Genomic DNA, 24,688 nt, shown 5'->3' with positions numbered 1-24,688 from the left:
ATTTCAGAAAAATAATTCATAGATCTCCCAGTGTGTTGGCGAGGAGGGCCAAGAATGAATATTAACACACTGTCTCGTTTGCGCACTCCTGTCAATCCAATGATGTGGTTTGAACCCACGTAGTTTCAGTCCAGTATTGATGTTTCTGTTTTCTGCTGGACTGAAATCATGTCTGATGGAAACATGCAGACTGATGGTCACAGCAGGGCTCAGCGATGGGATGGGTCTGGGAATGGGATGGGTCTAGGAATGGGATGGGTCTGGGAATGGGATGGGTCTAGGAATGGGATGGGTCTGGGAATGGGATGGGTCTAGGAATGGGATGGGTCTGGGAATGGGATGAAGTCATCGCTGTCAAAAATAGTCCAACTAGAAAAATAGAATAACATTTCATCATAGTGATTATTTCACTGATGTCCTCTGACTCCTCCTGCAGTTTTCAACCGATTCAAACCAATCCAGCATCAAATCGTCTAGCTCATTCGGGAATCGTCTGTTCAGATATTTCAAAACATCGGCAGATTTTCTGAAAATCCCCAAATTCCACATTTCCCCCCAATGACAATGAGTTGTCCATTTTTAAACCACATTCCTTAAAAGGGACCAATTATGCTATATCCTTTGCATTGATCTGTGGGCTCTATAGAGCAGCTGCACACAATAACTGGGTGTCTCTTGCCCAAAGACAGCTGGGATAGGCTCCAGCATACCCGCGACCCGAGTGAGGATAAGCGGTATAGAAAATGTATGGATTCTCACGTTCTGCAGAAACATACATTGGTTTCTACTACCACTTTTATCAACCCATTCAAGCCGTTCCACATGAAACCAACATTCATGTCCAGGACATTCAGGCTGCCAATGTTTTGGATGACACAATTTTCCGTTTTATGCAAAATTATCACTTTCTGGAAAAACCAACAGTAGTCTGTCTTAGCACATTTCTCAACCGATTCAAACAATCCTGTGATTTGGTGCTTTAGGAAAATGTTCATGAAGTTAACCTGACCTTCTTCTTTTGGGGGCTGATGATAGTGGAGACACACGGCAATTATTGGATGGTGCTCAAGGACACTAAAGAAGTCTGTTGTGTATGTTCGTCCAAAAGCATTGCTCAGACATTCTTCCCCTAAAGCTACAATGATTATTTTGGTGACGACAGTTCGCGTCATTAGTTGCCTCCTGGTGGTGCAAACCAGCCTGCTGTGACCTTTGACATTTTTCCACCAGTGACCATGGAAGTGAGGCTCATGACGTTGACGCCTCACAGTCTCCTCTCGTATGGTGACTCAGTAGAACAGTCGTCAGCCTAACCTTGCCCCGCCACTCCCCGCTGTCCTGTTTATGTAGCTAGGCCAGCGTCGTCCTCGCATGTGAATTCAGATGATGTTAATCTCACAATGTGACTAAAAAAAGAGAAGGTTGTCTACGCCGTGGCCTTCACTCTCCACCGACGTGACTGAGCAACCTTTCCTTCCTCGCTTAATGTCAATAGCGCTGATAGTCCGTGCACTTGCGTCTTGGTTGCACACAACATAAACCATCAAGCTAACCGTAGCCGGTGTTTTATGATTTCTGACATGCTGTGATTGAAGGAGTTAGCAAAGCCTTTCATACTTTTAATTACATAAAAGGCTTTAGCCGACATACTCGCTTTCAATTTTCGCTTGTAACGAGTTTTAACTCGGGCCAAACGGCCTCCTCACTCTTTGCCCCCCCCCCCCCCCCCTCCATCCTCTTGTTTTATTGCCTGAAGTGAGAAAGCCAATGTGAGGATTAGATTAAGGCGATTGGCTACGCCCCCCGGAGTGTGTATTTGTGTGTGTGTGTGCAGAAGATATTCACACACTTCGCACACCAAGTGCAGCAAACCTGAAGGCTAAGCTCAGACGAGGCCTGTTTGATCCAGGCCAGAGGGGGCGGAGGGAGACTGTGTGAGAGAGAGAGAGAGAGAGAGAGGGAACGGGTGCGAGCGCGGAGGCGGGGCTAAAGCATTGCCACCTGGCTCCGAGGCAGCCATCCAGCTCGAAGGGGCGCTTGTGTGTGAACAGTCGCCGTCTTCCATTAGTCGTTTTTTATGGCCTCACTCGCAAGCGGCCAACGTGTGAGCACATGAGCTGCCAAGTTAAACGTCCCGCCAGACACCATTTACGTTGGTGGGGGCACAAAAGTCTGTTTTTGATATCGTTACCAGGTGTTTATTTACTGAGAGCTTCTCTGTCTCCAAGGAGCTCATTGTCTTTAAAGTGCCTATGTCCATATTTACAACTTCCCGGATGTTTAGAATATACCATATTATCACACACTTTTTTTCATAGGTTGGCTGTTCCTGCCACTTATACTCCAGAGCGACTTATACATGAAAAAAGTCTTAATGTTCCATAAACACTGGACACCTTTTGTGTTCATGTTTATGTTTAGTGTAGCTGAATAAGCATTGTGTTAGCATATCTTACACCTATTCAGCCTGTTCTCTATTCTTTTATTGGTACAACTTGCCTTCCAAGAGGACCTAATGTCTGTTTTGGTCAAGTAGTTTGGAAAATAAATTACCCGCAAAAAATGCCACTTATACTATACAGTATAAGTACTTCACTTATGTATGTTTTTTCTACCTAATTATGCATTTTTGGCCTTGGGCGACTTATGTATGTTTTTTTTTTTTCTAGCTAATGATGCATTTTTGGCCTTGTGCATCTTTACTCCAGTGCGACTTATGTATGTTTTTTTTCTACCTAATTATGCATTTTTGGCCTTGGGCGACTTATACTCCAGAGCAACTTATGTATTTTTTTTCTACCTAATTATGCATTTTTGGCCTTGGGCGACTTATGTATGTTTTTTTTTTCTAGCTAATGATGCATTTTTGGCCTTGTGCGACTTATTGTCCAGAAAATATGTAGTACTCAAAAATGTCAATACGTGAATGAAAGTGTTTTTCCCAAGGACCAATGGGAACAGAGAAGGAGGCTTGAAGGAATCCGTTTGTTGAGGTTGATGAGCAGGACAGGGCCCCAGAAGCATGTTTGCATCCTGTACTACAGCGGACTGTGGCGCTTGACAGCAGTCCAGCTCTCCATGAACGGGTGGGGGCTGTGTTGCTATGGTTACCTGCTGACTTTGTCTTCTTTCAGCGTGGAGTCTGTTTGGAAACGGACCAATTGACATTTCTGTGATGATCCCTGTCTCCCTTGGGAGTGTGTGGAGAGAAACCCCTTCCATGTGGCACACATGACCACTCAAGGATGGACTGATTAGATTCATGGAGATCTTAGGTTGAGGTTGAGCCAGGCAAATAGGACAGAACTATCAAGTTATGGCGTATTTTCCTAACCGAAAACTTGACTGTCATGTCTCGTTAGCATACAGTGGCCAAGAAGACTTGGTGCTGTCTGAATGTAGCGACGGTCCGCCCGTCCCTTTAACACATAGGCTGTAAAAGGGGGGGTGTTGAGAGGTTTTTCCAAGTTCTGCTTTTAGTCCGTTGCCTGCTGACCTCTCAGTACACACCGAAAGGGAGAGGTGTGTGTGTGTGTGTGTGTGTGGAATGGAGCAGTTGGTAGCTCCAGCTCCAACTCTATTTACGGAGAATGGCCCATCTGTAAATTGGGCATTACCATAAACTGTGTGTATGTGACACTTCCTGTAAACTGGACATCTGTCCTACAACAAAAACACACACACACACGAAACAGCTTTACACAGACTGGACTCTGTGTGTGTCTTTTGTTATGGTGACACACACTCATGTGAGTTCTTCAGCTGGGATTGTGTTGCTTCAGCGAGTCGTCACCGTTCTTGGCTTTGGTTTCACGTGCACGGGCGCAACAAAGTCGGGATTTAACAGCAGCCATCTCCACTTGGTCACATCTGCAAGTTCCCCCTCCTGGGTTCCGTGTGTGTGTGTGTTTGATTACAAGGTGCCTAGATATTTTACACACACATGCACACATAAACTAGAAGGAATTCTATTGATTTCTATTGACCCTTGCTTGTGTGGAGGGTCAGCCATTAAATTAACACACCAGTGCAGAAACTGATGACTCCACCACAGTACTCAATTCTGTGTGTGTATGAGTGTGTGTGTGTGTGTGTGGTGTACCTACATTGTGTCGACATTCACGTGTGTGTATGCGCCCTCCGTGGGTCATTACTTCCACATACATGTGAAGCCTCTGCGGCAGAATGACTTCCAGACGGGAAAGCACAGCTCATTTCTCAAGCGAGGATTGTGGGGAAATAGTGGGCTTGCTCTCGCGGGAGAGAAGCCCCTGTACCTGCACATTCATCATGCCGTGTCCCATCTGTAACGAGCACCTGAGCGTACCGAGCGGGAGAAAGTAGGGCTTGCAGGCTTGTGTGCTGATTGGACGAGATGGAGCTCCCGGGCTATGGCTGCAGTACTTATACGTACTTATACATATACGTGTGTTATATGTCGTGTTTCCCTCAGGATTTCAGGATACTTGTGCCGGTGGTGGGTTGCGGGGGGAGGCGGGGCATGGTCAACTCAAATAATGATGTAATTGGCCATGACGCCAATTTGAAAGCATGAGTAAAAAAAGCAAAACGGTTATGGTAAGAACTGGAAATTGAATGATGAGAAGAGCTGTATTGGCTACATTTGTTGCTTTTTTGAAAAAACAATATCTATAAAGTTCTGATGACTCGCTAAATATAGTTGGCAACGCCCATCCCTCCTGCTCCATCTTCTTTCTCCGGCATTTTCAACCAGTATATACAGTAAATATCAAAGCATTCAACTTGACATACATGTCATAAAGTTTATTTTTACAGTTACTTTTTAATACATTCATTCATTTTCTGCCGCTTATCCTCACGGGGGTGCTGGAGCCTATCCCGGCTGTCTTGTACACCCTGGACTGGGGGCCAGCCAATCCCAGGGCACATATAGACAAACAACCATTCACACTCACATTCATACCTGTGGCCAATTAACCTAGCATGATTTTGGAATGTGGGAGGAGTTTTCTCCGGAGAAAACCCACACATGCACAGGGAGAACATGCAAACCCCACAAAGAGATGACAAAAGATGTTTATTTTTGAAAAGTAGTTTTCTGCCTCAAGTTATTTTTGTCACCCTTATTTTGCTAAATAGGACACAGCCCAAAGCGCTCTTATTTTGAAGGCCGTAAGAGTGTCATACGAGTTGAGAAGGTCCCTTGATTGCTCACAGAGAGGTACTATGCAGATGCTAAACGTGCCTAGCCGTAGCCCGTGTACATTTATTTACAGCAACATGAGCTAGCATCCTAAAACCTTTGGCTACACGAGGCAGACGTCCTTTATTCTTTGTCTGTTCTCCTGAAATCCTCTGGAGCTAAATAAAGATTTTCAGATGTAAACGATGATGTATTTCAGCTGTGAACCAAGAGCTCAAACAAAGAAGTGAAAGGAGATCTTTTGGAAACCGGTCATTATTTTCTTTTTGCTGTGAGTGGTTTCACACGTCTCTGCTATTTATAAGACCTGAATTCCTTTCCTTACTCTCGTGGGAACGTGGACACTGGAGGTTCCTGTGCAGGAAACAATTGATGACTGGAAATCTGATTATGTTCAAGTCTTGCTTGCTTTATGCCTGACTCAGGTGTCCCGCTTCACGGCAGCAGGGATTACGTAACGTGGTGTGTAGTGTAGCAGGCGTGTGTAAAGCGGACAATGATTGGCTCAAGTCGCTCATTGATCCAGGCCCCCACCCCCGGGCGCCCGGTCGTGATGGCAATTAAATGGGTTTGGCAGACGAGACAGGAGAGCACGTAGCAGCTTTTGATAGCTAACACAGAGGAGGGCGGAGCTACAGAGCGTACCAGGATATTAGCTCATAACTCGGCACCGCTGGTCTTAACTGATCCCGGCATGCAAACATCAATGCTATGGTTCACTTCCTTCCCCTCACTGTGTGTGTGTGTGCGTGTGCGTGCGTGTGTGTGTGTGTGTGTGCGTGTGCGTGCTACATCCATGTGCAGGGCGGCGACTTCTTGTAGTTGCAGGGGGGTGGGGGGGGTGTTTCAGGGTCATTTTAAAGTCAGGGTAGGGAAGATGAATGCTGCATTCAAGGCACATGGGAACAATTTAGACACTTCAGTAATGACTCCAATGTTTGGACACGCCCACTGAGGATAGCGTGACATCATGAAGATGAGCTTGTTCCTGTTGGTGCTAACTTTCCATCCGTCCATCACAAAGACACTTGCTCATGCAGTGACCTCACATCTTCCAAATGTCACCAGAGAGATTATAAAATGTGTAAAAGTCATTTCTTAGACTATTTTATCTATCCCGTTCTCACACGGCTAAGTTGTGATCCAAATGCTTCAGATTCCAGGTTTGATCCTGAATGTTTTGTGCGGTGGCGCCGGGACACAACGCCAAGGTGGCATCACATCGCGCACGCGTGTGATGACGTGTAAATAAGCAGATCACGGTTCAGTGTTGTCCACAGGACCGTGATCTATTTGCGGCGGTGGCTTGGATGATGTCTTTGTCTAATTTGCATGATTGATGGTATCGTCCCAAGAGACACACGGACAGATGAGCAGAACAAGATGGATGGTTGGACGGGTTTCTTCTGCCGCTTCTTTATCTTTGTCTTTTTAATGCCACAAACCGTGTTAGCCGCCTGTGTTAGCCGCCTGTGTTAGCCGCCTGTGTTAGCCGCCTGTGTTAGCCGCCTGTGTTAGCCGCCTGTGTTAGCCGCCTGTGTTAGCCGCCTGTGAGTGCTTTTCATGGTTGGGGAGCTACCAGCAGCCCCCACTGCTCATTGACAAGATTGCATGTAATCACGCAGTCGTCTCAAAGTGTCCAATAAGAAACTTTGTTGCCAGTACTACTTCCGAAGAGTCAGAGTCTAGTATAAGATGTGTGTACAGAACGCCACGTTTACTGACCATCCCATCATAATTTATTCATGAGTGAGGGTGAACCGGTCGCGTCGGCTGCCGTTTTCCACAGCTTGCAGCAGTGCACGTTTTTAACAGACATTTTTACCGGGACGTGTGGAACTGCTACAACGGCATTGAGCCCCGCCCACCGCATCCACCCATTGCATCCTCGTCCACTGATTAATCGTCTTCATCAATTTGGGACCCAACATGTTGTTGATGTGTGCCGGCAGGTCTGACCACAGAAGGCTTGTACCGCGTCAGTGGCAACAAGACGGACCAGGACAACATCCAGAAGCAGTTTGACCAAGGTGACCACACACACACACACACACACACACTACTGACTCCAGTTCTTAAGGAGACACACACACACACACACACACTACTGAGTCCAGTTCTTAAAGAGACACACACACACACTACTGACTCCAGTTCTTAAAGAGAGACACACACACACACACACTACTGAGTCCAGTTCTTAAAGAGAGACACACACACACACACACACACTACTGAGTCCAGTTCTTAAAGAGACACACACACACACACACACACACTACTGACTCCAGTTCTTAAGGAGACACACACACACACACACACACTACTGAGTCCAGTTCTTAAAGAGAGACACACACACACACACACACACTACTGAGTCCAGTTCTTAAAGAGACACACACACACACACACTACTGAGTCCAGTTCTTAAAGAGACACACACACACACACACACACACTACTGAGTCCAGTTCTTAAAGAGACACACACACACACACACACACTACTGAGTCCAGTTCTTAAAGAGACACACACACACACACACACACTACTGAGTCCAGTTCTTAAAGAGACACACACACACACACACACACACACACACACACACACTACTGAGTCCAGTTCTTAAAGAGACACACACACACACTACTGACTCCAGTTCTTAAAGAGACACACACACGACTGACTCCAGTTCTTAAAGAGACACACACACACACACACACACACACACACACACACACACACTACTGACTCCAGTTCTTAAAGAGACACACACACACAGCACAGTCAACATGCATGTGACAACTTGGACCTCGGTAGTCGTTGCCGTACTTCTGCACTGACCTGTTGTGACTTTGGGTGACGTGATGTGAAGGACGCCCCTCGGCCAATCAGCTGCCCCGCATGCCCTACATCAGGACGTACTGATAGAAAAAGATGATGGACTGTCAGCACGTGATTGTTCTTCATCATACCTTCACCATCTTCTCACCCTCATACCTTCCCTCCATACCTCGCCTTTGCTGCTATCACCGTTTTCTTGACAGCTTTTCCACTTTGTGTGTGTGTGTGTGTGTGCGTGCGTGTGTGTGTTTCTAAGATTGAGTGTGACAGCTGCTGTTACCTCTGGGCTCTGTCCTCTTTTTTTTTTTTTTTTATTCATTTGTCTTCTCCAGTGTGTCAAAGCTCTTCTCTCCTGTCAGCCATCGCCGCGTTTCCACGAAACGGAGCAACCGACTTCATATTTGTCATCCATCCATTTTCTGTACCGCTTATCCTCACCAGGGTCGCGGGCATGCTGGAGCCTACCCCAGCTGCTCCCAGTTGTATTTGTCATTAGCATGCTAATTTCAGGACTTGTTTTCACGGCCAAGTACCGAGATAGAAACGGTACTGGGGGTTAACTCTCCATTAGTGCTGTTAATTATTCTGTGTGATTTTGTGCGTTTCGGTGTGTGTCCCCCGTGTGCAGATCACACCATCGACTTTGTCGTGATGGACGTGGCCGTCAACGCAGCCGCCGGAGCCCTCAAAGCTTTCTTCGCCGACCTGCCCGACCCGCTGATCCCCTACAGTCTGCACCCAGAGCTGGTGGAGGCCGCAAGTAAGAACTGGGCTTTCTGCTAACTTCCTGTCCGAGCTCCTCCCCTTTTGTGTGCCCCACCCCCACCCCCTGCTCGCTTTCTCACCGAGCCTGGCTCGAGGCGTTCTTTGTGCGACTTGTCAGTCTGTCGCTGTGAAGGCGAAAGCTCAGCGGCGCCTGGGGCGGATTTCTTGGTGAGCTGGCGGACTCAAGTGACATCGTTTCATGTCAGGATTGTTTGAAGATCTCCAAAGATTGTTCTTAATGGCGGCCAATTAAGACAAAAGTGGCTTTAATTTGACTTGAAAGCTGACCTCTTTCATCGTCATGGTCGATATTGATTTTTTCACTCGCATAAAAGCTTGGATTCCCTTTTTAGTCGACTGAAGCTGTTGCATCATGGGAAGTTCCCATTAGAGGTGGATTTATACAAACTATTTCACTCTGCTCGATTTCTACTTCATCATGAGCTCTGGCAGCGTGGATTATTGCCCTTTGACCTCACGTAACCATTAGAGGTGGAAAGGCGCTTGTTGCCTCGTCATTAGGATGACTGATGGTGTGTAGGAAGCCTAAATCCAAACTCTGTGTGTGTAACAGTTCTAACGCTGCCCCTTGAATGTCGGGAATATCCTGGACAAGCAGGGAAGGTCAGACGCTGGTGGAGTCGCTTTTAAGTATTTGAGTAGCCGAGTCCCGACACGCCTCGTCGACACGCCTCGTCGACACGGACGTGACGCAGCCTCACGGGGGAATGACGAGTATCAAGGAAGGAAAACGACAACAACATTTAATGTGCTCTGTATTCGTGCCTGACAGAAATCGTGGACTACATCGAGCGCCTGCAGGTCCTGAGGGAGATTGTGAAGAAGTTACCCTCGGTCAACTACCATGTCTTCAAATACATCATCACGCACCTCAACAGGTAAAACCACGCACACCGTAAATAGTCTACAGCACAGCAGTGATGGCCACTTTAAATCAGGCTCATTACGGCGGTGAGGGGTTAACATGCAGGCCTCACAGCTGGGAGACCCGAGTTCAATTCCACCCTCGGCCATCTCTGTGTGGAGTTTGTATGTTCCCCCCGTCCGGGTACTCCCATTTTCCAAAACATGCTAGGTTAATTGGCCACTCCAAATTGTCCATAGGTATGAATGTGAGTGTGAATGGTTGTTTGTCTATATGTGACCTCTCTCCCGTTGACAGCTGGGATAGGCTCCAGCACCCCTGCGACCCTCGTGAGGATAAGCGGTAGAAAATGAATGTATGAATGAACTTAAGTGCCATCCACTGTAAAGCTACACAAACAGTGCTATTATAAAGCATGTGTGGCGTTCCAATTCCATTGTGGCGGACCGCCACAGATAAATGAAGGTATGTGTAACGTTGCTTTGTGTGTCAGGGTGAGTCAGCACAGCAAGACCACGCTGATGACGGCAGACAACTTGTCCATCTGCTTCTGGCCGACGCTGATGAGACCCGACTTTGAGAACAAGGACACCTTGTCCACCACCAAGCTCAACCAGGCCGTCATCGAGTCATTCATCGTGCAGAGTGACTACTTCTTCCACGGCGGCGAGGTGGCCGACAGCTCCAGCAGCGGTGGCACGCCCCCCCCGCGCTGCCACAACATGGTGGAGGCGCTGCTGCCCCTTCAGCTGCCGCCCCCCCTCCAGCCCCAGCAGATCCAGCACGCCCTGCCCCCCGAGCCCCTCATCTGAGAGGCATGCCGGCGGAGCGTGGTTTTTTTTTGTCGGCGGTGTCCGCAGGCGGGCTGTGAGGACACGTCAGACCCCGCCCGCGCCGCCCTCTGCCCCCGCACCGCAGAACTCCCAACATGAAGCCACTTTGGAACCTTTTCTTTCTAGCAGCGTGATTTAGCACATAGCGGTGACGTGACATCGTTAGCGGGGTCCGATTCCGCGACCCCTTCCTCCCCCCGCCCCCCCACCCCATGACACAGCACACGGAGTCAAGCTGACTCCGCCCTCTTTGCCACTTGCCCCCCAACTGCGGTTTGTGAGCTGAAATGACTTCCGTCTTCCTGCAGGTCTTCACATTTCAGCAACGCTTAACCTTTGACCTCAGCTGAAGACTCCATCAATTGTAGATAATTTCAGTTTGGTGGGGGGGGCAGCCCCCTTCCTCAAAGAAGAGCACAGTGTCAAAGGTCACACGTGACCCTTTCATTTGTGTTTTTATTGTTTAGACTTTTCTTTTTGATATATTTCTATGTCGTATAATTTCTTTCTTACCCTGTTTGTGTGTGTGTGTGTGTGTGCGTGCGCGTGTGTGCGCGTGTGTGTGTGCGTGTGCGCGCGTGTGTGTGTCTATTCAAACCTCCTCCACAGAGAGAAGGTCGGATTTAGGAGGGAAAAAAAAGAAACGATTTCAGCCCGTTTGCGTTCTTGCCTGCCGATGCGTTTATTTTGAAGGGACACGCCCCCCTGCCGAGGCACATGAGCGATGTAACCACTAGGCGGCGACTCGTTTGGGACGTCTGCATGTTTTCAGTGAAAAAACACAAAAGAAACAAAAAACCGCTAGAAGGCGCATTTATTCCGTTGCATCTCTCGTTCGGAATGTTTGTTTTTTTTCAGTTTAAGGGGAACTTTTTTATTTTGAACTTGATATCATATTTTTGGTTAAGTGTTTTTTTCCTAAATAGAGGAAAAAGAAGTTTATATAAGAATCTAAATATATAAGAATTTATCAGCAGGAATGTTGCTGATGGACTCAAATGTAACCGGGTACTGCTAGAAGCTATGTGGGCGTGTGTGTGTGTGTGTGTGTGTGTGCGTGCGTGTGTGCCGTACCAATAAGGATGTTCAAGAAAACGGTTCAACATAGATGAAATCCCGACTGTCTTTGAACGCAGCACACTACAAGTCTTACCGTGGTCCATCAGGATGAGAGGTTAGAAGTTGTTGAGTGATTGTTGGGTGAGGTTGAGACGCTGGTAGCCCATCGTGGCGGGATCTGGCGGTGGGAAGAAATGACCAGATGGGAATAACGCCATGTTTGACTTTTTAAACAGACAGAAATGTGAAAGTGCTTCAACGGGTGACGCGTGTCAAGTCCTGTGACGTGATGACCCCGGCACACCTGAGGCCACACTCGCGGTCACATGACTTGTGTGGATGTATGACTCGCTGACCGACAGAGCAGGAAGTGACTTTGTGTGTGTGTGTGTGTGTGTGTGTGTGTGTGTGTGTGTGTGTGTGTGTGTGTGTGTGTGTGTGTGTGTGTGTGTGTGTGTGTGTGTGTGTGTGTGTGTGTGTGTGTGTGTGTGTGTGTGTGTGTGTGTGTGTGTGAAGAGCGCTGTGAAAGGATGTGTAAAAGTTCTGCGTGCGTCCTCGCCGCTTCCTGCCAACACGGTGGACATCACTGACTCTGTTAGCATGCTAACAATCTGCTAGCTGTGACGTCACATGGAAACAAAGTTGTTGTTGGCTCAAGTGCACAATTTCCATCCATTGAAATCGCAACTGAATGTAACAGTCAGGTAGGGGTGTCCAAAGTGTGGACCGGGGACCATTTTACCCCCTCAGATCGTATTTTTATTGCTTCTCACCATCTTCTTGCCATGCTGTCACGTTTCAATAGTGTATAATATTATCATAAGCTCCAGTAGTGGCAGACCTGGTGGGGTGCCAGTGGAAATTCTATATTATTATTATTATTTTCCCCCAACATTGTCCTTATTTTATAATGCAAATGATGCATGGGAATATTGTAAAAAATCCAATGATTGAGATATGCTATTAGATATTAGGCTAAGATGTGCCCCCACCCCCCCAAAATCAACAATAGTTGTGTTTCTATTCCCCGTGGGCCAGCTGGCTCTGCTTGTAGAAAACCAAGCCAAGATGTGGATGATCAGATTATTGACCTACATTGGATTTCTTTTAGCATCTTTCATGTACAGAATGTAGCATCCTTCGGTTTTCATGTACGCGGTCCTCACTGGACACCCTGACGTAAGGGGGCGTGTATTTAACATTTAGACTGATTGGAATGCAGCCTGACACTCGTTGAACCAATCAGACAGAAAGGCGTCAAATGTGATTGGTTGAAGGTCATGCTGGCGAGGACGTGCGTCTGGAATGAGAGTGATGCGAGAGAGAGATGTTTTTCTGAGCGACTAAAAAGGGACAAAATATTCCAATTGGAACGCAGCCAGAAGGCCTTTAGAAGCTTTTTCGATGCTGGACTGACTAGGATGTAGACAAGACGCAATGGGAATGGAACGCGGCCAAGAGTTTTTGTGGAGCTTTGAGAAGGAGGCGTGTGCCGCTGCTAGCTAATTGAAGATATGGCGCTATTTGTGTAGTCTCCATCAACTCATGTCTGCCGCAAGTGTAAGAACCTCAACTGTAACATAGTCAAGAAACCGGACGTTCTCCATCGTTTCCTAATAAATTTCCCTTTTTTCCTACAGCGCTCCAAGTCACTCTTCTTCGTGACACTTTATTTAAACTTAACTTAAGGGACTTATGCTCATTTTCAGCTCTTTTGTATTGAGATGCAGACTCCTACAGAGTAGCGACACACAATAACACGCACAGAAAGCTTTCTAGATCTTCCAGATTCTGCACCTCTTCCATGGATTTAGTTATAGTTTTATTGACTCCACCCCCGACCCGCCTCAAGGTACGCTCACTCCGCTGTGATTGGTCACAGCTTGCTCTTCTGACTCTTGACCATCTCTGACCATCTCACGTTGGAAAGGCATCAGACTTCAGGAACAGTTTGGCGAGTAGTCCAGTTTCGCCCATGTTCACAAAACAAATTTAAAAAAATGTCTGTAGTCTACCACGAAACCGATTCTTTCCAACCGTAAATTGTTTAAAAAAAAAATGTGTGCTGCTCCTGATCCCTGCTGTAATTTAGACTTTTTAGAACGTCATTAATATTCACACCATGAATTCAGCCCCATGGAGTCACGTGGTCCACCTGAAGTTCCATCATTCGGATCTTAGGAAGGCCAAGGTAAGTTACCTCAATAAAGTTTTGGTTGAATCACCGTCCACATTCAATTAGCATAAATGTCATATTGGCTAATGCTAAGCTTTCAGTTCCTGTTACTTTCGCTTCTTACTTAAACGGCTTAATAAACTTAAGACAAAAACCGTAATTAAGTTGTCTGAATTGCGGCAACACACATTTTGGGGTGGAAATGACAGAAATTGAAGTTTAATTTGAGCGTGTAATAGCAAGCAAATTAAAAATCATCACGGTCAGCTCACAGTATGATACTGTTGTTCAACAATAATAAACATACTATTACATCAATACCTCTCTGACTAAAATTATTAACTGATGTTTTAGCACGGATTCATTACATGGTACGTAATGTGTAACTGAAGAATAAAGAAGCAATTAAATGTTTTATGGTTCCCAACGTCAATATATATAATAGCCATAATAGCTATTCCAAGGTAAACGCCGCCATCTGGTGGCTGAACGGCAAACTGCACCTCATAAACCGACAACCACAGTTCTATCCCTTAGCCTCATGACTTGAAATGTGTGTCATATACATCTTTGTGTTAGACTTGAACAAACCAGGCCTTTAAGTGAACATCTGGGAGTGGTTGCCATGTCACAGTCACTATCCGGAATACGGCTTCCCCAAAATGGCAGCTAAGTTATGGCAGGTAAGCTAGCTCATTTCCGATGCGTTTTTTGAAATGAAAATGTCCCGGTTTCATTGCGCCATGGTGGCTGAGAAATGCAAAACAAATTATAATAACACCTCCCAAAGTTTTTAGGAAGTGATAATGATCATTTTTGCTACAAAAACGTTTCGACCAATCCGCTACCAGGCTTTGGTATCGTAATACCTCCAGACCCAAGAGTGATTAGCCAATTTTTGCAAAGTAAGATATACATATTAAACATAATTGGCGCCATCCAGACATGAAATAATACCTATAAAGTCACATTTCAGATGAGAGCTAATATTTTATAATTTAATACATTCCAGCACAAAATGGCGGCCATCATTCCCAAATGGTGTCTGTGTCTTGGATTTTCATTAGAATAGTATTAATTAGAATGATAATGAATACTTATTTGGATAAGCTTGATCACCGCTAAAGTGGGTGTGTCTTATGCTTCTGTAGAGCAACAGCAGGGGGCGCTGTGGTTGCCGTCATCACGTGTAGAAGAAGAAGAAGAAGAAGACATCCCTCAGCCTTTTTCTCTGCCTCCCCCAGGACGGGAAGCACCACACCCTGTCAGCGAATCAGAGCAGGGCCCGCCCTCTCCATCACATCATCTTCAGTTTCCACGGTAACAGCCCCCCCCAGCTCTCCTCCCTCCCCCGTCCCTCCCGCTCTCTTTCCCTCTGCTTGTGTTTCCTCTGTGAAAGGTGCCGCATCATCGCCGTCGCCCCTTGCTTAGCTTAGCAGCGGGCTAGTTTTTAGCGTTAGCATCCTTGCTGCAGTGGGAGAGTCCCGACGTGCGAGGCGCCACCCTCCTCCCATCACCGCGTCCGTCTCCGTCCTTCTCCATTCTTCTCTGTCCTCCAGCGTCCGGCTGACTGCGGAGGACGATGCGGGCGGCGCGCTGAGGAAGACGATATGTGGTATGTAGCGATGAAGATGCTCCATGTGTGTTTGTGCGTGTCATCCTTCATGCTGTGCTGCATTCAGGGGCCTCCCCGTGCTTCCAGGGAGGAAGTGAAGGGAGACACTGGGAGGTGACACCCATACCGCCCCCCCTTTGCCTCTCCCTCTGCTTTGTTATGGCGGCCTGCTGGCTCGGGCCCCAGCACGTGCCCCCCAGTGGGGGCCAACGTTGGCAAATAAAAACATCATCCTTTGGAGGCGTTGCTTTCAACTTTGGACATTTTACCCACAATGCACCTGTGCGAGGCTCAGGCTGATCAAGACTGGCTCAGGGTTTGATATCAGATATCCTAATGTCACCTGAAAGTCGCTTTGAAGCGTGGGTGTCCAAAGTGTGGCCCAGAAATCATTGTCGGCCCGCCGCCAGCTTCTTTCTTGGCCCACGGCATATTTGACCATATAAAAGATTGATAATAGATATATTATTGATATTACACCAATATAGCACAAAGCTAAGCAGTCTGATATCTTAGCGTCCTTGAACACTTTAAGAACTTTTTAGCTTTAAGGCCATGCTAGCATCATACCATGGAGTGAGCTGGCAGGAGTGGAATCAGAAGGGCGGGAATGTGATGTCATGCCGTATCACATGACGGTCGCCTCGGAGCTGAGTCATCAGGACAACAGTGACGACACATGGGGGACGTTAGCGTCTCTGATTAGCATTGTTTTACATTATTTGTGTACTTTCAGCTCTCAGCCGATTGGAATTGGATATTATAATAATAATAATAATAATAATAATAATAATAATGATAATAACTGCATAGAGCCACAGCATCCTCCGTGACGTAGTCTTCCTCTTTTTCTTTGATGCATTATTTACATGGCGGCCATGCTGGTAACTCCAGGGATACTCACACCCTGCGTGTCTGCAGTGTGTGAGTGTGTGTTTGTGTGTGTGTGTGAGTGTGTGTGAGTGTGTGCGTGCAGCAGCCTCTTTGCTGGGCTTTAAATGATTAACACGGGCTGAGTTCACCCTGAAGTCTGTCTGAAGGTTTCACCGTCAGGACAGACGCAAAAATGTGCCAAAGATTGTTTGAAGGTTAAATGATGCCAACCTAAGTGGAGTCAAAGATGGTGGCATTTACAGTTGCTAATTGTTGTAATATTAGTTGTAATATTTCACATTAAAATATGAACATGTCAACATGGAAGAAAGTAAGATGGCCGCCATTGTTTTGGTACATGGTGCCGCACTCCAGGCTGACTGGAAGTAGGAGCTATGACACTATTCCTGATAGGAAATAGCAACTATGACACTACTGCTGGTAGGAAGTAAAAACATGACCTCATTCCTGCATGGGAGTAGGACATATTACACTTGAACTGATGGGGAGCAGGAGCAGGAGGAAATATTACACCATCTCTGGTGGGAAGTAGGGCATATTACATTATTCCTGATGGGAAGTAGGAAATATTACATTATTTCTGATCAGAAGTAGGAAATATTACAGTATTCCTGATGTGGAATAGGCAATATTACACTTTTTCTAATGGGAAGTCGAGAATATTATGGTATTCCTGATGTGGAATATGCAATATTACACTTTTTCTGATGGGAAGTAGGAAATATTACAGTATTCCTGATGGGAAATAGGCAATACTACATTTTTCTGATGGGAAGTAGGAAATATTACAGTATTCCTGATGTGGAATAGGCAATATTACACTTTTTCTGATGGGAAGTAGGAAATATTACAGTATTCCTGATGGGAAATAGGCAATACTACATTTTTCTGATGGGAAGTAGGAAATATTACAGTATTCCTGATGGGAAATAGGCAATACTACATTTTTCTGATGGGAAGTAGGAAATATTACAGTATTCCTGATGGGAAGTAGGAAATATTACTGTATTCCTGATGGAAAATAGGCAATATTACCCTTTTCTGATCGGAAGTTGGAAATATGACATTATTCCTGATCACAGGTAGGAAATATTACAGTATGCCTGATCAGCAGTAGGAAATATTACAGTATTCCTAATGGGAAATAGACAGTATTACACTTTTTCTGATGGGAAGTAGGGAATTTTACATGATTCCTGATCAGAAGTAGGAACTGTTACAGTATTCCTGATGGGAAATAGGCAATATTACACATTTCTGATGGGAAGTAGGAATATTCCGGTATTCCTGATGGGAAATAGACAATATTACACTTTTTCTGATGGGAAGTAGGAAATATTACAGTATTCCTGGTGGAAAGTAGGACATATTACAGTATTCCTGGTGGAAAGTAGGACATATTACAGTATTCCTGGTGGAAAGTAGGACATATTACAGTATTCCTGGTGGAAAGTAGGACATATTACAGTATTCCTGGTGGAAAGTAGGACATATTACAGTATTCCTGGTGGAAAGTAGGACATATTACAGTATTCCTGGTGGAAAGTAGGACATATTACAGTATTCCTGGTGGAAAGTAGGACATATTACAGTATTCCTGGTGGAAAGTAGGACATATTACAGTATTCCTGGTGGAAAGTAGGACATATTACAGTATTCCTGGTGGAAAGTAGGACCTATTACAGTATTCCTGGTGGAAAGTAGGACATATTACGCTATTCCTGTCAAATGTAAACAAAAGACATGCCTGCTAAAGTAATATTTGTAAAATGTAATTTTGTTGAATTTATCTTCTCTAAGCTTATTTTGGCTTGTTGACCATATGTGATATGAAATAATTATTATATTATGTCCCGAGGGTCTTGGGGGCTGTTATTGTTAGCCAGCCCCTCCCTCAAACAACACGGGTGTCTTGTGTACACGTGCACGTATGATTATATAATCATGTGTGTAGCAAGAGAAGAGAAATGACCTATTTCATGTACACTGATACACAAAAAGGCTCTCTGTGTGGTCACATGACATTGTTGTGATGATGTCATTGGTCCTCAAGCGGACGGCAGTATGGTCTCCTCCACGTGCTGACATGAACTTAACCACAGCCATTCCATAAAGCCCTGCCCATCACAGCTGTGACCACAGGGGGCGCTGTTGTCCATGTGATCCACAGCACACGAGTGGAGCAGCATATAAAATATAATATATCAAAAACAAAAGGAGTTTATGGATGTTTTGTCTCCTTTCAGACTCCGCCCATGAACGGCACCCAATCATCTATCCCTCACCATGAGCGTCTTGACCCTCTCACCTGTGGCCCCCGAGCCGCCCTCCCCCATGGTGACCTCCATCACCCCCACCCTGGACACCGACACCCCCACAGCCACACCCACTGTTGTCGACCAGGATGGGGGGTCCTCGTCAGGACCCATCCCAGGCAGGGTGGCTGCAGGGCGGGGTCAGAGTGACTCTTCCCAAAGGTACGTCGTCATGGTGACGGCTGTCTCATGTTGACTTCCTGAATGGGATGAAACAAACGTGAACCAAACAGGAAGAGGAAGTGGTCTGATGGGTGTGTCGCCTGGTGTCTTCTCAGGTCCAAGAAGCCGCCGCCCCTGCACACGGGCGCCGACTGGAAGGTCGTCCTTCACCTTCCCGAAATCGAGAAGTGGCTTCGAGCGACCGCCGCCAGGGTGACGCAGCTGTCGCACTCTGTGGGACAAGATGGCGGCAGTAGACACGTGGATGCACACCTGGTGCAGCTCAAGGTAAACTTAGCTCTGGCTAATAGTAGATACATTCATGTCAAGCTAGCAGTGTTTTGTCGGACGGTCCAGGTTCGGCATACAATGAAAGAAAACTTTATTGATAATTCCCACCAACAAACACAATGTAATGTTCCTGTTGGTTCTTCATTGTAGCAGCTGGTCCAATTAGAGCTAAATATAGAAACCCATTAACAAGCGCTGTGTGTGTGTGTACTCACCGCCATGGCTACGGGGGGGGGGGGGGGGGGGGGTCTGTGTGAGCATCCTCTGATCAATAAGTTGCAGCCTCTGACCTCAGGCGCAACATTTCCCATCATGCTCATCTTCCCTACGCAACTTTTCACTGAGTGATTTATGGACATCACTCAGTTGATACGACAGGATGCTCCAACAAATCCATTTCATGTTTTTTTAGGGACGAATGATGACGTCAGACTGTCTCGTCATGCAGTGTTTGTCCCGAGTAAAAGGCGCTGGTGTTATCACAGCCTTTTGAAAGTGACTTGACTCTTTGGCGTCTCTTGGTGGTCAGAAAATAGAATGTTTTTTCTTTCAATGAAATGATTGAATTCGTGCTTTCTATTTGATTGTAGGCCAATTAATAAATAATTAGTAAACATACACATAGAGTTTTATTAGAAATGCAACCACCGTATATGCTGGTTGAATGAAAAGAAACAGCAGTCGCCATCAGCGGTGATTTGGTGCCATCCGGTGGTCATTATGTGGAACTACAACTAGGAAATAGCCATTACATTTGAAAAGCATATAAAAAAAGCATATAAATATTGAAATTAATATGTGTGTAAAGGAGCATGTTGATATGACATCCATCCATATCCGAGGTATTTGAGGTACGGGTTCAGATCTTCATATGAAGGAACACTGGCTCTACTCTGAGCTCCTCTTGATTGACCGACCTCCTCATTCTATCTCCTCGGGTGAGTCCAGCCACCCTGCGGCCATGACTCTAAGCTTGTGACGTGCCTCTGCCACGTTCCCGTCCTCAGACTCCACTTCCTGTTTGGACGGTGCATCAGTGGGATTGACATCAACATGACTTTTAATGGAGGAGGTCATCATTGTTATCATCTTCTCTCACTTTCATCTCCACGCCACTTCCCTTCGCTGTCATCTTAATGCCGCCTTTGCCTGCGGGCCTTTTGCTGCAACATGACCTTGTCTCTGCCTGGGAGGACACCATGATGCAACCCGTGTGTGTGTGTGTGTTGGCATGCCATTCCGAGCTGCGCGTGTGCTCCAGCAGCTGCATGAGGAAAGTCTCGGCTGCTCTGTGAGGGTTGGGATGAAGTTCAGCATGTTAATGACTTCAAAGTTTCACTCTCCTCGCTCAGCTTCCAAAACCTCTAGTCCATCCTGCAGGTCCAGAACACATACGGTTCTGGATCCTCAGTTTGCCGGTCTTGCTGTAAGTATCACATGTCATCATAAATGTACCTGTCAATGCATGGCGTGTCCCATGACCATCATATCAGTGTTAGCTTCTCATGCTAACTGCTAACTAACCCCTGTGAATTAGCCTCCACCCATCCGTCTGTTTTCTATGCCGCTTATCCAAAATGAGTTCACCTTAAAACACGAGTAGCATTTCGAGTGCACAAGTGAAGGCTTATGCACTTAAAATGCATGCCAAGTCCAAGTATGGAAGTGTGCATCTTGAGTCCACTTGCCATGTCGAGTACGGCATGGCGTGCAGCATTCAGGCACCGCCGTGCTTCTCAGCGTCAACACACGCATGTACCCGCCAAGTACGACATTTAGACCCAACGTTAACGAGCATGTTGGTAAGGAGACGAGCAAGGACTCAAGGAGGCGTTCACGTGACAAGTGCGGACTTGGTTCCTTGTCAGGGAAGCGTGTCCCCCTGATTCAGACTTTCAGATCTTTATTTAAACGTGGCACAAAAACAGGAGGCTGATGTCACTACGCCTGGAAGAGGAAGGAACAGAGGGAAGGAAACTAGGAAGGAAGGACGGGGGAAAAAAGTGTGAAACTAAAATGTCCACACGCTAACGTCCTTGTTGGGATTTTGGCACCTTTGTGTCTCCTTGGTCTTCCTCTCAGCTGTCGCCAGTGTGTGTGTGTGTGTGTGTGTGTGTGTGAGTGAGTGGGGGGTGGGTGAGGTCGCTCTAAAAATAACTTTTGCAACTGTTGCCCCCCCCCAGAACACTCCCATGAAAGAAGCAGGTCAGCACACACACACACACACACACACACACAGCGTCCACATGGCCGTCGGAGCGTTGACTTCCTTGTCCGAGCTGCTCCTCGTGTGACTTTAGACGTAATCATAGAAATCAGGTAAGGTGGCGAGCGTGGGTGTGACCTTTGACCCCCGCACAGGCGCGTGCTTGGTGCTAATTGTTGCTGTTGTGGAGCGTTAGTCCACAGGCTTGTGGAGACTTGACCACACCTCGTCTCGGCGTGGTTGTTGAAGAGCACGGTTGCTATGGTTACAAGGCCTTGTTAAGACGTAGCCCCGCCCTTGTTGTTCTTGAGGTGCTGTTTGTGGCCGGTCAGTCGGCTATCACCACGGCAACCAACAAAGTCCAGATTTTGTGAAGTTTGGACGTTCCCGATGTTTTTAGATGGGCTTTCTTTTCCGGGATCAACAAGGAAGGGATCCACTGGATCCACATTACATGCACAACATGCACACTCGACTCCTGAGCTTCCACTTTTGCCAAGCTCGGACTTTTTGAAGTCTCTTCATCACAACGTGTGTGTGTGTGTGTGTGTGTGCGTGCGTGCGTGCGTGTGAGCGTTTGATGGGCGAGGTGAAAGGCGGCGGTGCTGGCGGGCCGAGGGGGAGGAGTTTGAAGGTTATTGGAGGGAATGGGCCGAGCTGTCGCAGGTCGTTTGAGCGCCGCCGCTGTCATGGCTTTGATGTCGGCGCTGACGAGGGCGAGGCGAGATTGGACCTGATGTCCACGTCCACCATTAGAACCCGGGCCTAATGCGTGTGTGTGTGTGTGTGTGTGTGTGTGCTGTGATTGACAGCTGGTGTCTTGGCTATATGTGCACGTGACGGTCCATTGATGCTTTCATCTTGAACTTCCTGTGTGCGTGTGCACGATAGCCACTCATGTTTACACTGAACATCCACGCACGTACGAGGCGCTCGTACGTTGACGTTCTATGATGATGATGATGATGGATGATGTCCCAGCTGTCTTTTACATCTTACTTCAGATGGAAAAGACACACTTGATGTTCATTTCATGTGTGTGTGTGTGCGTGTGTGTGTGCGTGTGTGTGTGTGTGTGTGCGTGTGTGTGTATTAGCATATGAAAGCAGAGTGCAAATGAGTGAAGAAGCACAAAGACGCTCATCAGTCTTTTACACCAACTTTGATGCCAAAACTGTGTGTGTGTGTGTGTGTGTGTGTGTGCACGTGTGTGTGTGTAATGTAATTCATGACACGCCCCCCACCCCTCCACACCCCGGGGCGCTTTTTGATGTCCCAGCGGGACGTTTTCCACGAGGAGGCGTTTGTCCTCTGGTGTCGTGAGATAAAAGCCATCCGTGTGTTCGATTCCCTGATTGAAAGAGGCAGCGCTGGCACGTCTCACACACACACACATGCACACACACACACTTGCTTATAGTGTACAACCTCTAAAGTCAAACAAACGCCTCCTCACTTGTTAGCAAAGTTAAAGGGTACAGATTAGACTCTGGAAGATCTAGAAAGCTTTGTGTGCAGGTTATTGTGTGTAGCTGCTCTATAGGAGTCCACAGCTCAAAGGGCCTAAAATGACCATAAAAGGTCTCCTTTAACATTTTCTACTGTTAATGATTTCACGATAGACACAGTTTGACCCTGGAACAGATGATTTCTAGTTCCATCATTTCCCAAGGGGAACAAGTCTCTAAACCAGAACAAATGCTACATGCCAGTTCTGCAAGGTCCGCATGTGCTGGTGTGTGGCTGCCATGATCTGCTTTTCAAAATAAGATCTATTCCTGTTTGTGGCTGAACCTCAAGAACTCTTTAAGAACCTCACACGGACCGGTTTTGTCGTAATGGACTGGTCTACTTCTGTCTGCCCCCATTCTGAATAGAACAGCTGACCCGACTGTACTGTGGTTCTGGCTGTAGTTCTGACACCTAGTTCCAGGCCCGCTTACAGTGGGGCAGCTTTATTTTGGAAAGCCATCAGCGGGTCCGTTAGTCCAGCGAGCACGAGCCGAGCTGGCGGCGTCTGTGACCCACATTCCCTCCTGGCGGGCCTGGGTCCAGTCTAGAATGAGAGGAGCGGAAGCGCTGATTGGCTGAGCTGGGAGCTGGGAGCCGGGAGCTGGGAGCCGGGAGCCAGGAGCTGGTTCATGTCTGGGCTCAGAACCAAGAAACCCTCTCCAGCTAAAGGTCGTCTAATTTTACTTCCTGTTGCTTCTTCACATCTGAGGGTGTTATTTATAGTCACATGACCATCAGCAGAACCCGCCTTGTGGGTTCAGAAACATTCGGAATGATGTACCTTTATTTTGAAAAGCCACCTGTGCGGGCTGGTGGCTTTGTCGGCCGTGGAAGTGAGTCACGTTTAAATGTGGAAATGTCACAAGGTTCACTCAGTTCTGCTTTCAGCGTGGAACGCGTTCCTCGACCCGCACGGAGCTGGCGGATTGAATGAAGTGAGGTTCTGATGTGTCTCCATGTGGTCTGCCTCAGGACATCTGTGAGGACATCTCGGACCATGTGGAGCAGATCCACGCTCTGTTGGAGACGGAGTTCTCCCTCAAGCTTCTGTCCTACTCCGTCAACATCATAGTTGACATCAGGTCAGAACCAAAACGCTGGTCAGAACCTGCAGAGCTGTCCACTAACGTGTGTGTGTGTCTAGGACGGTCCAGCTTCTGTGGCACCAGCTGAGGGTCTCTGTTCTGGTTTTGAAGGAGCGTCTTCTGCAGGGCCTGCAGGACCCTAACGGAAACTTCACCAGACAGACTGACATTCTGCAGGCCTTCAGCCAGGACCAGCACCAGGTTCTTCACACGTTCCTACCACCTTACCTTCCTCCCTTGCTCCCTAGCTTCCTCCTCGCTAGCCTCTTGTTCCGCAGACCCGCCGTCTGGACGCCTTGACGGAAGTGGACGACTGCGGTCAGCTGACAATCCGCTGCAGTCAGGACTACTTCTCTCTGGACTGCGGCATCACCGCCTTTGAGCTGAGCGACTACAGTCCGGGGGAGGAGCCTGGGGCCCGAGACCCCTCCCTAAATCGAGTCCAGGATGTGGACCAAAAATCAGACGTAGAGGAGATCGAAGAACCAGAACTACCAAAAGAGAAAGTGGAAAACAGTTTAGCTGAACTTGTGACATGTGATGGCTCGCCAAGCCACACCCCCCCTACCTCAGTAGGAACCTACCAGAGCCAGGCGGCGAGGCGGTCTCTGCCGGGTCACAACCACAACGCTGAGCCGTTGCTTCCAAAGAGTGGCGCCCTGGTCTCGGACCAGGTGGTGAGAAGTCCCAGTCCGGTCTCTGAGCTTCAGAGTGGGAGCACCCCTGCTCTCATGGATCCTCCAGACCGCTCCAAGTTCTGGTTGGAGCTGGACTCGGTTTGTCCAGAAGATAGTTCTCAGGTTTCTCACTCTCTTTTCTCCACTTCCTGTCGGCTTGTTATCGTATCGCGTCTGACCTGA

At 47.2% G+C, this 24,688-nt stretch overlaps 2 protein-coding genes across 8 annotated transcripts in view; both read left to right on the top strand.

The window, feature by feature from the left end:
* arhgap5 (Rho GTPase activating protein 5) overlaps positions 1–13,209 on the top strand; it is a 35,364-nt gene extending 22,155 nt beyond the window's left edge. The window contains exons 4-7 of the mRNA XM_058089966.2: positions 7,138–7,215; positions 8,658–8,789; positions 9,588–9,693; positions 10,174–13,209. Coding sequence (XP_057945949.2) covers positions 7,138–7,215; positions 8,658–8,789; positions 9,588–9,693; positions 10,174–10,492 — 635 coding nt within the window. The 3' untranslated portion in view covers positions 10,493–13,209. The remainder of the gene's footprint in view (positions 1–7,137; positions 7,216–8,657; positions 8,790–9,587; positions 9,694–10,173) is intronic.
* Positions 13,210–15,102: 1,893 nt separating this feature from the next.
* Positions 15,103–24,688, top strand: part of akap6 (A kinase (PRKA) anchor protein 6) — an 86,493-nt gene continuing 76,907 nt past the window's right edge. For 4 of the 7 annotated variants that reach the window (XM_078796084.1, XM_078796086.1, XM_078796085.1 and 1 more), the window contains exons 1-6: positions 15,104–15,363; positions 18,504–18,734; positions 18,851–19,022; positions 23,716–23,825; positions 23,888–24,029; positions 24,107–24,628. In XM_078796084.1, the coding sequence (XP_078652210.1) occupies positions 18,544–18,734; positions 18,851–19,022; positions 23,716–23,825; positions 23,888–24,029; positions 24,107–24,628 (1,137 nt within the window). In that variant the 5' untranslated portion in view covers positions 15,104–15,363; positions 18,504–18,543. Of the gene's footprint in view, positions 15,364–18,503; positions 18,735–18,850; positions 19,023–23,715; positions 23,826–23,887; positions 24,030–24,106; positions 24,629–24,688 lie in introns of all 7 variants that reach the window. The other 3 variants (XM_078796089.1, XM_078796088.1, XM_078796083.1) reach the window with 2 other exon arrangements.

This window comes from Doryrhamphus excisus, linkage group LG14 (genome assembly GCF_037039965.1).
Source record: "Doryrhamphus excisus strain RoL-2023G ecotype Guam linkage group LG14, RoL_Dexc_Guam_v1.1, whole genome shotgun sequence".
Classification (NCBI taxonomy): domain Eukaryota; kingdom Metazoa; phylum Chordata; class Actinopteri; order Syngnathiformes; family Syngnathidae; genus Doryrhamphus; species Doryrhamphus excisus.
This window is presented reverse-complemented; position numbering and strand designations above follow the sequence as displayed.